Genomic DNA, 13,102 nt, shown 5'->3' with positions numbered 1-13,102 from the left:
TAAATAGACTACTATTTACATGCCAAAAGTCAGATGAGATGAGTCACATTAAGTTACCGTTGATGTTGATGGATATTTGAAGTTATAGACATACAGAGTTTCATAAATGTTCAATAGATTGGTTGGATTAATCATTTTTAAGAGACTCAGTTACAGTTCTTGCTTTTTTTTTTTTAAACTTTAATCTAAGTAAGGAAATCACAGCAAAATATTTACAACTCCAAAAATTATCTACTCAAATGAATTCTCTTATTCTCTCAATTAACTCGTTTATTTTTCTTCTTCTTTGTGAAAAAAGAGTTGGTGCCGTCACAATGTTTTGAATTGCATTTTCCATAATTTTTCATAGAAAAATTACTATAGCGATTTGATGTATGTGAGGGAAAAAGATAATAGGGAAATGTGATCACGGAAAACGACGCAATTTTCTGATAGAAAATGACAATCCAAACAGGGCTAGTCTGACCATCAATGAGCTTCAACAAAAATCCCACCAATAAGCACTCTCAAGTCTCAACTATTACGGACAATTTCAAAAACCTCCATTTGAGGTTTCTAACTATTTCACTGGCCTTCTTTTAGGTTTCAAAAATTATACTAATCTCCCTTGAGATTTATTATTTTGTAACATTTAGATCTAACCAACAATTAAAAAGTGATATTAGGAAAGAGAATGTAACATGATTCCACTTTTATTCCCCATCTACTATATTATTTAGTTAATCTAATATCAACCCACACATTAAAAGAAAAATACTAGAATATGTTATTTATCATCAGGGATCAAATTACGTATAGTATCAAAAAAATAGTATATCATTCTATATATTTCACTTAATGAAAGATTCAAATTACTCTTTTAAGTTACAAAACCATTATCCAACATAAGCAACAACAAATAATTTAAAAAATTTGTAACCAAAACATTACAAAAAGTAGACTTTAATACCATAAAAATCTTATAAACTAACTTTAATATATTGACAAGGATATTAATGATGTTAAAGTTCGTTCTTTGTGATGTTTTGGCTCCAAATTTTTTAATTATTTATTGTTGATCATTTTTTACAGTGGGTATGTAACTAAAAAAAGTAATGTGGATCTTGCATTAAGTGAAAAATATAGAATGATATATTATTTTTTGATATTTTATGTGATTTGATTTCTAAAGATAAATAGCAAATTCTTGTATTTTTTTTAATGTGTGGATTGGTATTGATTTTTCTTTATTGGTTGATTTTCAAAATAACACTAATACAAGGTGAATACAAGGAAAGAAAAAAAGTGACTGGAAAGAGAAGGATTTTGATAGTTCAATTATGAAAAAAAAATTCCCAGCAGAAGAGCCATATCAATTTGAGTAATTTCTCAATGAAATTGCACAAAATAAAAGTTTTAAATTAGTATGGATAGAGCCATATTATTTAAATAAGGGAGGGAAAGGTATCCAATCTAGTGATTGTAACATGACTTAACCATGAAATATTTTAGAAATCTAGACGAAACTACAAAAGCTAGTTCTCATTTCCTCAAGCAGTTGATAAAGACGTATTTTTTTCTTCAAAGAACAAAGAATTTTGGTGCTATATTTTTGTTTTACTCTTGAGTCTTGAAAGCTCAAAGAAAAACTAATCGAGTTGGTCAGATTTATAAATGGTCAAATTGACGTCATAGTCTGCACTTTTGCTCTTCAATTTCTACAATTTCTATGTGTTTATATGCAAATCGAGTTTCGGTCTTTTGATTTTGTCTGACAATTTAAATATTTATTTTAAAAACTGACTTCAAACTTCATAAAGATATATTTATAATTTTGAGCGAGAAACTTCAATAAAGTTAATTCATAATTGAGCCAAGTATAGGCTCGGATCAATACGCTAATGTAAAGAAATGTTTACCTTGTGCCGAAAAAAAGAAAGAAAGAAATATTTACCTGTCAAGGGTAGACTAGAGTTGGATCAATATGTTAAACATTTGACTGAAACCAAATTAAAAAATAAAAAAATGGAGCATATCGAACATCCCACAAACGATGTCGTCGATAACATAACAGCCAGTCCATCCTTCCTCGTGCTCTTCCGAGTTATGCTAGTCTAGGGGACAATCCATCTGCAACATGGGTCCGCCGACGCCGAAGTGCCCGAATTCACCCTCAGCTGCCACAATCCTCGCTGGAACCGAGGATGTTTTGATCGAAATCCTCCTTTACCTGCCTATCAAAACACTAATCAGATTCAAGACCGTCTCCAAAAGCTGGTTCTCCCTTATTTCCAGCTCCCATTTGTCCCATCTCCATGCCCTCCGCCACCGCCCCACTACTGCCGCCTCCGCCCTCTGCCTCCGCAAATCACCTTCGCAACTCTACCTCTTACCCCTTTTCACTAGACGTCCAAAAATCCAAACTTTTAAATTTAATTTCACCCCCCCTGATGCTTATAATCGCGCGCCCACGGCCCCTGCCGCCGGCGCTGCCACTGCCACCGCCACCACTTATAGGACCAGGATTTTACAATCTTGCAATGGACTATTACTTTTACAAGTATCATACAATGCCCGAAATGCCCCCAAAGATTACTACATTTACAATCCCACCACCCGTCGATCCAGAATTCTTCAGCTCACTTATCTCTTCCACAGCAATATAGTTAGTCAGAGTCAAAGTCAACAATTGGGGCTGTATTTAGCCTATGATCCTTCAAAATCAGTTGATTATAAGGTGATATGTGTGAGTTTCACAGCTTATTCGGTGTATACTTATCAAGTTTTTGTTTATGATTCAAAATTTCAATCTTGGAAGGTTGCTAATGGGGGAAAAGAGTTTGTGGTGCCTTATGATGTAAAATTCTGTGATGGGGTCTATTGGAATGGCAAAATTCACTGGATTAGGCCAAAGGGCGAATCTTATTATTTTGACATTGATAAGGATTGTGTTGTCCAGTCCATACAAATTCCTCTGGTGGAGAGATGGCGGGGTGATAGAGTTAGTGATACTTACTATTTTGGAAATTCTAACGGCCACTTGCATTTTGTGACAATGTACTTGAGGCAAGCATCTGAATCTGAATTAAGGGTCTTCGAAATGCAGGATGATTGCTCGAATTGGTTGTTGAGGTATCGGATGGATTTTGTTGATATCTTGTGTTATTTTCCTGAGGTTAGGAGAAGGGAGATTGATTTTAGAGATGGGGATACAGTTGATTACGCATTTTGTGTGCTTGGTATGGTTAGGGAAGAGAATGGTGAGGGATTTTTGGTGTTTCATGTTCCCGGAAAGGTTGTCGCTTACAAGTTCAAGGATAAGAGCTTTGTGGAGCTAGCTGATTTGAGAGCACTTCATTTTTCTAGGAAGGGTTTGCTGAAGTTTGGATGTCATGATGCTTATGAGTTTATTGAGAGTCTTGCTCCTGTTTGATTGGTTTTCCAGCTTGTAGTTGTGGTCTTTATGTTTGTTGCCTGATGATTCGTGTTGTAAATTAGAGTTTATGTAAACGTGATTCAATTTTCTTCATATTGATGATGTTAATAGTGTTCAATGAGGGCGTATTGCATGGGAGCAAATATTTCTTAATCTGTTTCTGGTACTATTTGAATGTATGTCCTCCAAATTGATTTGTCACAAACCATTTGATTTGAAATCAATTGACTGTTCTGTCCGTGATATTAGACACCCTTGTGAAGCGTGCTTCCAGTGACTGCTCAAAATGATGCAGTCTCTTGATTTTACGGATTCGCTTTCTGCGGAGTTTTTTTTCTCTTTCTTCCTTCCAGTCCAGTATGGAAAGGCGTGGCCTTAGTGATTTGTTTAAACGCATTCCTGTTTGCAGCTCTTTTTTCCCGTCTCTGTCATGGTACGGTTTCCTGGACAAAAACAGCTAAACAAACTAATTTACTGCTCGGAAATCACTGAGTTTGTTTGGACAAAGTATATTTGGAAAAAAAAAATTTACCTCACAAATCCCAATCACCTTTTTATCTCACATACATCACATCACAAAAAATGCTACAGTAAATATCTCAAATAAATCATCCAAATAAACTCTTATCTAAACAAACTCAGTCTGACTTTCAGACAAGCTGATTTCGCAGAAATCTTTTGGTTATGCATATAGAACAATTGACCAAGTTCGAGTTCCTTTTCTCTGCTTCATAGCTCGTCTTTCCCATCTAATCAGCTGTCATCTGAGGTTCTTAAACTTGTTTCAATCCCATTTGTAGTTCTTGCGGAAGGATAGAGATTATTTATTAGTGTTATATATATATATATAAATATAAATACAGACCAATATAAAAATAAAAATAAAATTAATAATGGAGCCAGGCAAGAGCACTGGCGGGTCTAATGAGATGGAATGTGGGAGGGGAGGAATTTTTGAGTGACCAAAGGGATGAGACGGGAAGGATTCTTCCGTTTCCTATCGCCATCCTATTTTCAGCATCTATCCTTCCCTGACATTGCAAAATGGCTACTGTTCAAAAGTTCAATATTAGGCAAGTGGATCCGAATTGCATTGTAATCCATATTGAACAACAAAATTGCAGATTTCACAAGGGAGCGGGGTACGAGGCAACCTGCTTAGCCTTTTATTAATACTAGTGAGACGGCCTGCGCGTTGCGCAGGAGTGACTAATATTTCCCGTGTTAATTGTTTTCTGTTGTATGAGTTTATTAGTATATATCTCTGTTATTATTTAATTCATGCGGATCATTAGGGAATTATAATTTTTGTTAAAAGTTAACTATTATGAAATATATAGAATGCATGAGAACAATAATATATAGAATGCATAAGGATAAATTAGAAAATTGTATAAGGTTATTTTACATTTGAATCAGGATAATTAGAAAATTGTAAAGTGAATCATTCCCAAAGAGTATTAATCATTATTGACACAAAAAATAGGGGATCCTGAAAATCAATTAAACACTTGAACCATAGAACTTGGCATTGCTAAAAATTAAGCACCACATGTCACAGTAATAAAACCCATTTTTTAAAGTTACTAAAGCCAACAATAGTTTATTAATTGTTTCCTCAATAATTGTGCATTTATAGAACACTTAACAATTTTATTCTATGTGAACCCAATAATAATTTATTAATTGTTTCCTCAATAATTGTGTATTTACAGAACATTTATCAATTTTATTTCATGTCACAGTAATAAAAGTCATTTTTAAAGTCACTAAAGCCAACAACAATTTATCAATTATTTCCTTGGTAATTTTGCATTTCCAGAACACTTCAAAAGCAAATAATTAACCACAAAAAATCAACTTTCATAGGTTTCACTTTTTATACCACCAATTATGAATTCAGTCAACATGTCCGATAAATACACCAAAACTATAGCAGCTGTTAAAAAACAAACAAATAATTGATGAAAATAGCCCTAACATCTAATAACAATTGCAGGATAACCGCTTGACAAAAAAAACCACTATGCATAGGGCAACTTTTCCTTTATATTGTTAGATATGTATATCTCTATTACTCACTAAGTTCAATAAATATAGGCCTATTTCTTTTTCCATTAATATTATATCATTAATCCACAGTAAAAGACATGTATTATTACATTATTTTTCAAATTTAGAGTACTTTAATTTTCAAATGTAAGAAATAGTCTAATTAATGTTACATGTTTAAATAAATAATTTAAAAAGATTAGCACACAATATCGCTTTTCAATTTACAGCAATTTAGAGCCATTAGAGAAAACAAATATGTTAAAAAATTTTATAATAATTATATATACACTAAACATGGATATATTAGTAAAATAACAAACTAATTATTCTTTTAAAAAGGAAATAGACTCATAATGTAGCACACATAGAAGACAAAAGTAAGCTCATGTTTATAGAATATATATATATATATAGAATGAAAAGTATAATAATAAAAAAAAGGGAATTAAAATTTTTCCAATAATTATATAGACTAAATATGTATATATAGACTAATTATATACTTCTAATTGTACGTTTGAAAAAGCTATAGAATTAGAAACCATTTTTAGTTGAAACCTATGGCATCTTAACCGATTTTGCTTAATTATATGATGACAATGTTGGAATTGTTATTTTTTTCCTCTGGCTCAAGAATTACAGCATAATCGTTTGACCAAAATAGAGCTATTCATTATCCAATTCTCCTTTTTATATTATCAAAATGGAGAGCTTGAGAGAGATTTTCTTCTTTTTTTTTCTTTTTTTCTGGTTTTCTTGTGAGGCAGCCCGGGGTGGGTTGATATTGGAGAAGATAAAAGGGCATATGGCAGAGCTCTAAAACAAGGCTTGCAGCAGTACTTACAATAGAGAGCGTACAAGTACAGCTCTCTTTTGTGAGTCCTAGCCCCTGTAGCCCACATAGCACAATAATACAGCTAACAAGCCTCAGCCAGAGCCAGACCTTTTTATTGAAATATAATGCCAAGAGCCAGACTTAATAATTGTCTTTTTCCAGCAAAAGAGAATCAATGAAATAGCATCGGCAATTCTGACGCTTAACCGAATCTTCCTAAAGCCAGAGCCAGCCACATGACAAGAGACCAAAATGCCGCTTGACAATTGCCCTCAAAGTTGCCCAAAATTACGTGATAATCGCTTGACCAAAATTTCACTCTTCATAACCCAACTCCCGCTTTGCCAGAGCCAGCCACATGACAAGAGACCAAAATGCCGCTTGACAATTGCCCTCAAAGTTGGCCAAAATTACGTGATAACCGCTTGACCAAAATTTCACTCTTCATAACCCAACTCCCGCTTTTATATAGTTAGATATTTTGGATGCGCATACATATATATATATATATAATTATACACGATACATGTGTATGTATGGATGTTTTTTTTTTTCTGTTTTGGTTAAAGTAAGAAGGTTACTACAATTAGAAAAGAAAATAAGGATTAACTTGAATTTAATTCTCTAAAGCAGTATAAAATTTTAATTCCTTCTGTACAACTTAAAAAAATATAATTTTTTGTCATATATCATTAAAATTACTCGTAATATAAGCGATCTCAAAGATTTAAGCACATACACGGTACAAATTATTCTCTAATCATGCAAGCAACAAAATTGCTCTGGAACGGTTGACGAGGGAGGATTGAACAAAGTCTAAAAATGACATTGCTCCAGAGAAAATCTCCTTCAAACCATCTCTTAAAACCTAGACAGTATATGATAATAAGCCGGGAGACTCTTTATTTCATGTTTTACGCTTGGGATGCATAATCGCAGTTAATTAGTTAATCGTTTCTCCTCATCGACACTTTTTTAGTCTGCTGTTGCCTTTTTGGACGGCGTAGGTCATTCTGGCATGGAATTGATTTGAAGAGCTAATACTCTACTACTGTTCTCATTGCTACACAAATAATACTAACATTGATGCTGGCATGCTGCTATTAGTGGCACAGTACTTCAACATTGGTATCCAAAAAAAGCAGAAATTGCCATTGACAGCCTCTTCCCTCGTAAGACAAAATATATAAATACTTCATAAGAAAGGAAATATACTTGCATAGAATCTATTTGGTCTAGTGGCGGATTTAAGGTGGTGCAGTGGAATCCTTAAATTCCTATAATATTCTCATAAAATTTTGATATAATTTCAAGTGTACCTTTAAAGTTTTAAGGAAGTGACAAAATTACGTGGTTCTCTAAATTGGTTCATGAACTAATATTCAAAAAGAATATATAGGTCATAAAGTTCTATTTGAAATAAACTAAAAAGGGCTTTTTATTTTACATGTTGGTGAATATTTTTTTTGCTTAAAAAACTAGAAAAAGAGTAAGCAAAAAAATTTAGTGTTACTTTTGCTCCATTGAAAATTTTTTCTGACCCCGCCACTGATTTGGTCGACTAAAGGCTTTAATTGATTGTACTATTTTATAAGTATATATATAAATGCACATGATATCACCATCAAACACAATGATGGACCAAAAACCAGGTTTAAGTTAGTAATATGGTAGACTGCAGATAAGATTGGTAAATCTCGGCTTTTATCCTTTTCTGACATTTAGTTAAGCAGATGTTGTTTAGTGTAGCAAAATTCTTGAACTATGTTTAATGGCTAAATAAATCACAACATTACAGAGATGTGACATTTTTGTCATTTTAGCCCTCTGCAGGCTTCTTAATTTGCACAAGTCCAACGCCCTCTGCTCCTCTGTGAATTTTAAAAGGCATGGGAGGATCTATTAGCAAAATGGCAAATGCTGATTCATTGATTTCATCCCCCATCCCCCGTTCCTTCACTGTGACAAAACAAAACAGAAAAATAGAGAAATCAAATGCTAATAGACCAGAACATGCTTTCCCCAAATGGCAACTGCCTCCACTTCTTCCCAGAAGAAAAATCAGCGCACTCTTAGAATTTTTATATTGCTGCTTTTGTTTCTCTTCACCTTATTCATCCTCAGCAGGGACACTCTTGAACCCCAGTTGTCAATCTACAGAGATCTGTTTGTACAAACCCGTCCTCCCTCTTCCCTGAATTTACCTTTAAGATCTACCGAGACACTCATTTCAGCAGATCCTGAACTTGATGATAATGCAGTAGCTTTGATTGGTAAAAATGGCCTAAATACGTCTCCTGAGAATCCCATTTCATCAAAAGTGAATCTTGAGGATGAAACTAGTGCAAATTTATCGCTTGCTGATGGTAATGATGCTTCTTTGGATGCATCTGCTTCATCAAAATCGAATCTTGATGGTGAATTTCATGAGAAATCAACAACTAAGGAGCACCCTACATCCTCAAAATCTGATTTTGGTGACAAGGACACCGGAAAAGAAGCACCGGTTGACGGTAAGTAGACATCTTCTGAGGGACTCTTTTCATGGGAATCTGGAAATGATAATGAAGTCAGAAAGGACTCCACTTCAAGTTCTCAATCTGATGATGATTTAAGCAACACAAAAAGGGAAAAAGAAGGGCCAGTTTCTGAAATTTATAGTGAAGATTTTGCATTGTGGAAAGGTTGTGATTTTTACAAGGGAAAATGGGTGAAAGATGAGCAGTACCCAATATATAGACCAGGATCTTGTCCTTACGTTGATGAGGCTTTTGATTGTCAAAGTAATGGAAGGCCAGACTCTGAGTATTTAAAGTGGAGATGGAAGCCAGATGGATGTGATTTGCCAAGGTTAGATTTCATTCTTACACTAGATTTTCCTGATTATTATAGCCCTCTTGAGGATGGTGGCAATAATTCTATTCTGCTTATCAAAATTTGATTTTTCTAGTTGCATATGTTTGTATAGGTTAACATTTATTGTAAATTGGTTTGCCTAAGTGGAACAACTTGGTATTAATTTGGTTAATTTTGAGTCACGTGGTCATTATTGATATTAGTTTATCATATTATGGAGGACAGATGTGTCAGACATTACAGTCAAAAAATAGTTAAAGCTATTTAACAAACTACATATTCTGCAAGATCAAAGGTTACGTAAATTAAACTCTGAAGAAGAATGTGAAGAAGTGCCTATCCTGGTGAAAGAAGCTGGAATGTATCCAGACATGGTTGATTTTGTGCCGTTTTCTAGGCTGGCAGCATTATATAGAAGATTTTTACGGTTGTCTGGAGTGGATTTCAAAATTCTATTGGAAAATTTACTTGTATTTTGTGGTTGTTCCCAAACATCTAACATGAAAAACAATTTCTGAGAATGATGTCTATCTGGTTAAATTCAGGTCTTACTGATACTGTGTTGGCGCAGGTCAAGTATAAAAATGTTAGGTTACTGAAGGAGGGAGCAACTGAAAACAGTAGAAATAGAAGAAATATTTTATCTTGAGACAGATACAGTAGTAATTGTAGGGGGAAAATCGTAGGAGTATCGGCTGGGATAGTTTGGATATCAAAAATTAAAATTGACAAATTCACTCATCAAAGGTATGAAATAATAGTTTCTGCAAAGAAAAGCTGATTGAATACAATATTAATTGTAGGCAGAGTTAGTGCAATATCAGAAGTTACTCAAATGAGGTAATGAATCCAAGAGAGTTGGCCACAAAATAAAGCCAAGAGACAGGGTTATGGGGTTGACTTTTAAATTTGGAAGACGTCCTAGTAGAGTTGAGGTCTTTTAGCATGGTCCAATCCTTGTGATGAGGAGATGATTTTATTTTCTTTTTCTCATTCTCCTCTCATGTGATCTTACCATTTTGTATGCTTTTTCTGCTTTAACAGCATGATATTGTCATCAATTACAAGTCTTGTAAGAATTTGAATCCAGCTTTTTAAAATCTCTGTAAGAATTGATATTATCCCTACTTCATGTGCTTTTACTCTTGATGATTGGCATTATGGAAAATTACCTAAATAGTTTCCCATTTATTTTGGTTGAGAGTTTTGGCTCATCAGATCTGCTCGCAATTTCCAGGTTGTCTTCACTGATTAAGCACCAATCATTACTTCTAAAGAACCCGTACTTATGCCGTATGATTTCAGCACAAACAACCATAAGTTATTAATCACAATGGATTGAAAACCAAACCTTTGCATTGTGCTTTAATAGTTTGTGTCCACCTCTCATTACTTGCCTTCATTTGGTTTCCTAATCTGAATGTCAATTTTCATAAACTTGTCTAAAATGCATTCAATAGCTCCTATGACATTTTTTCAAAAAGATAAACTATCTTCTTGGTTTATAGGATAGTCAAATTTATTTTTCTAGCAGAATGCAGGAGATATTGGGAACTGAACATCTTTTATGTTTTTTTGAGACAAAAAGACAGAATTTATTTAGAGAAAAAAGAGAAGTTACACCTATAAGAAAATGAATAGTTCTGCTAGAAGAACCAAATAGTAACGAAAAAAAAATCTTTCTGACGCCTCAGAAAATCTGTTGCACTTGTACCCTTAAGAGTGCAGATAAGAACCGAAAGAAAGAGTGAAACACTCTATACATTTTTGCGGCTCTTTGGTTATTGGCAAGGAATCAATCTATTTCTCAACTATTTCTTGATTACTGACCAGTTTCTTAATAGTTGGTTTTGAAGTTTTTATCTTCAAATGAGCTATAAATTTACATTCGAAATCTTTTGAGACAGACATCTGACTGGTCCTCTTTGCAGATTTAATGCAACAGATTTTTTGGTTAGATTAAGAGGAAAGAGGCTGATGCTGGTTGGTGACTCCATGAACAGAAACCAATTTGAATCACTTCTTTGCATTTTGCGTGAAGGCTTACATAATAAAAGCAAAATGTATGAAGTTCATGGATACAGAATAACAAAGGGGAGAGGCTATTACATCTTCAAATTTGAGGTTAGTTCCGTGATCTTGCAGTTCTGATCATAAACATGGCTGATTGAATAAGGATCATTTTGCTTTTTGTTTGAAAGAGATGCCATGCCCTAAAGGACAATTGTGTTTCATGATCTGTGAAATGCCAGTAATTGGTGGAGAATCCCTTTCAGAATCTGTAATTACTAACTGGAATGCCTATCTGAAATTTTAGCCTGTATAAATGATTTTGATCCAAATAATGTTTATTGGATTACCAACACAAAAAATAAAAAAGGAGAAAAAAAGGTGCCGCAATATATGTTTGTTGGAGCTCCTCATGTAGCATTTGTCTGTTGCATTTCTAGCACATGCTTCTTTAACATTTTTCCCTCTTTTTTTTTTCTTCTGTCTTGATCTTTATAAAAGAATACATCATGTAGATAGTACTGATTAATAGGCACACTCATGAAATCGATGGGCAGGACTATAACTGCACAGTGGAATTTGTACGATCTCATTTCCTTGTCAAGGAAGGAATTCGTATCAATGCACAAGGAAACTCAAATCCAACTCTGTCAATAGACCGCATAGACAAGTCAGCTGGCCGATGGAAGCGAGCTGACATTCTTGTCTTCAATACTGCTCATTGGTGGACTCATGGGAAGACTGCTAGAGGGTAAGTCAACATCTGTATCATTCTAGTCTGTCATCTGTTCTTTCTGAACTCTCATCTGTTTTCTTTCTTTTGCTTCTTTTAAGCGTTTAAAACTGTACGGAGCTCTCATCGTGACTTCACATGCAAAGCTTAGAGGAATAGGAGTATGCCATGTATGATGGCATCAGAAACTTCCATACTGAGTGTATATAGAGTGATTCCATAATTACAATGTGATTAGCTCATAGTTTGCTACACATAGTAGTGGACAAGGTCATGGAACTTGAAAGATGTTTCAAGTGTAGTTTAGCTGGGTAATTAAGTGCATTCGTCCTACATGAAACAACACACAACCTCTTCTGCTGAATAAGCGTAGACAATTTGGAGCTTTAGACATGCAGCTGATGTCTGTTGATATTACGTAGGCAAAATTATTACAAAGAGGGGAACTACATCTATCCTAAATTTGATGCTGTGGAGGCTTATAGAAGAGCTATAAAGACATGGTCAAAGTGGGTTGACAATAACTCAAAGTGGTTAATTTTGAGTCACGTGGTCATTATTGATATTAGTTTATCATATTATGGAGGACAAAAAAAAAATCAGTAGTGGGGTATAAATTTTTGCTTTTTCATATAAATTTTTGAATTTCTCAGTGGGGTATATTGGATTTCAATCAGTAGTGAACTGCCCATTTTTGCTGGATATTGTTGAAACGTATATCTAAGAAGCTCAAAGTGCAGATAGGCAGCGTCACTGGGTTTGAGTCCGTTGCTAGCAGGCTAAATGAGGGCCTAGCAAAAACATACCAGTGAGGAGCTAGGTTTTGTTCGCTGGAGGGGGATTTTTGTTGGACCATACACTATTCAGAAAACTCTCTGTGAACTGTGCGGATCAGTGTTCTTAGAAAACATCATCCCTGCTGCCGCCGTTCCTTTAGCGCTAATTTTAGACTTCAATTTCAAGCCTCAGCCCCCAGCTCGTCTCCTATTTGGTTCTACTCTTCTTAGCCGTTGGTCCTCCATCACTGCCGCTCCTCAACGATTGCCGCCGCCACCGCCGTTCAAGCCTTCATTTTGGGCTTTAAGTTCAAACCACAGCAGCCAGGTAAATAATTTGGCGCATATGAATGTTTGCCTTTCAGACATTATAACTAATCTTTGTGAACAAAATATAGATAACTTTTTGCAAGGTAAATAAT

The 13,102-nt window shown here is 34.5% G+C and overlaps 1 protein-coding gene and 1 pseudogene across 1 annotated transcript; both read left to right on the top strand.

Moving 5' to 3' along the window:
- The first annotated feature begins 2,019 nt into the window (after positions 1 to 2,019).
- Positions 2,020 to 3,533, top strand: LOC113696333 (F-box protein At5g07610-like). The gene has a single exon (XM_027215761.2). It carries the CDS (start codon positions 2,117 to 2,119, stop codon positions 3,410 to 3,412), a length of 1,296 nt encoding a protein of 431 aa, XP_027071562.1. The 5' UTR covers positions 2,020 to 2,116; the 3' UTR covers positions 3,413 to 3,533.
- A 4,690-nt stretch (positions 3,534 to 8,223) lies between these two features.
- LOC113696103 (protein trichome birefringence-like 2) lies at positions 8,224 to 12,563 on the top strand (annotated as a pseudogene).
- Positions 12,564 to 13,102: the final 539 nt, after the last annotated feature.

The sequence above is a fragment of the Coffea arabica genome, chromosome 6e, assembly GCF_036785885.1.
Source record: "Coffea arabica cultivar ET-39 chromosome 6e, Coffea Arabica ET-39 HiFi, whole genome shotgun sequence".
Taxonomy (NCBI): domain Eukaryota; kingdom Viridiplantae; phylum Streptophyta; class Magnoliopsida; order Gentianales; family Rubiaceae; genus Coffea; species Coffea arabica.
Note: the sequence above shows the minus strand (reverse complement) of the source record. Positions and strands in the feature narration are given on the sequence as shown.

Bases quoted from the DNA above. Each gene is read 5' to 3' on its own strand.
- LOC113696333 (XM_027215761.2), top strand. From the start codon at position 2,117: ATGGGTCCGCCGACGCCGAAGTGCCCGAATTCACCCTCAGCTGCCACA.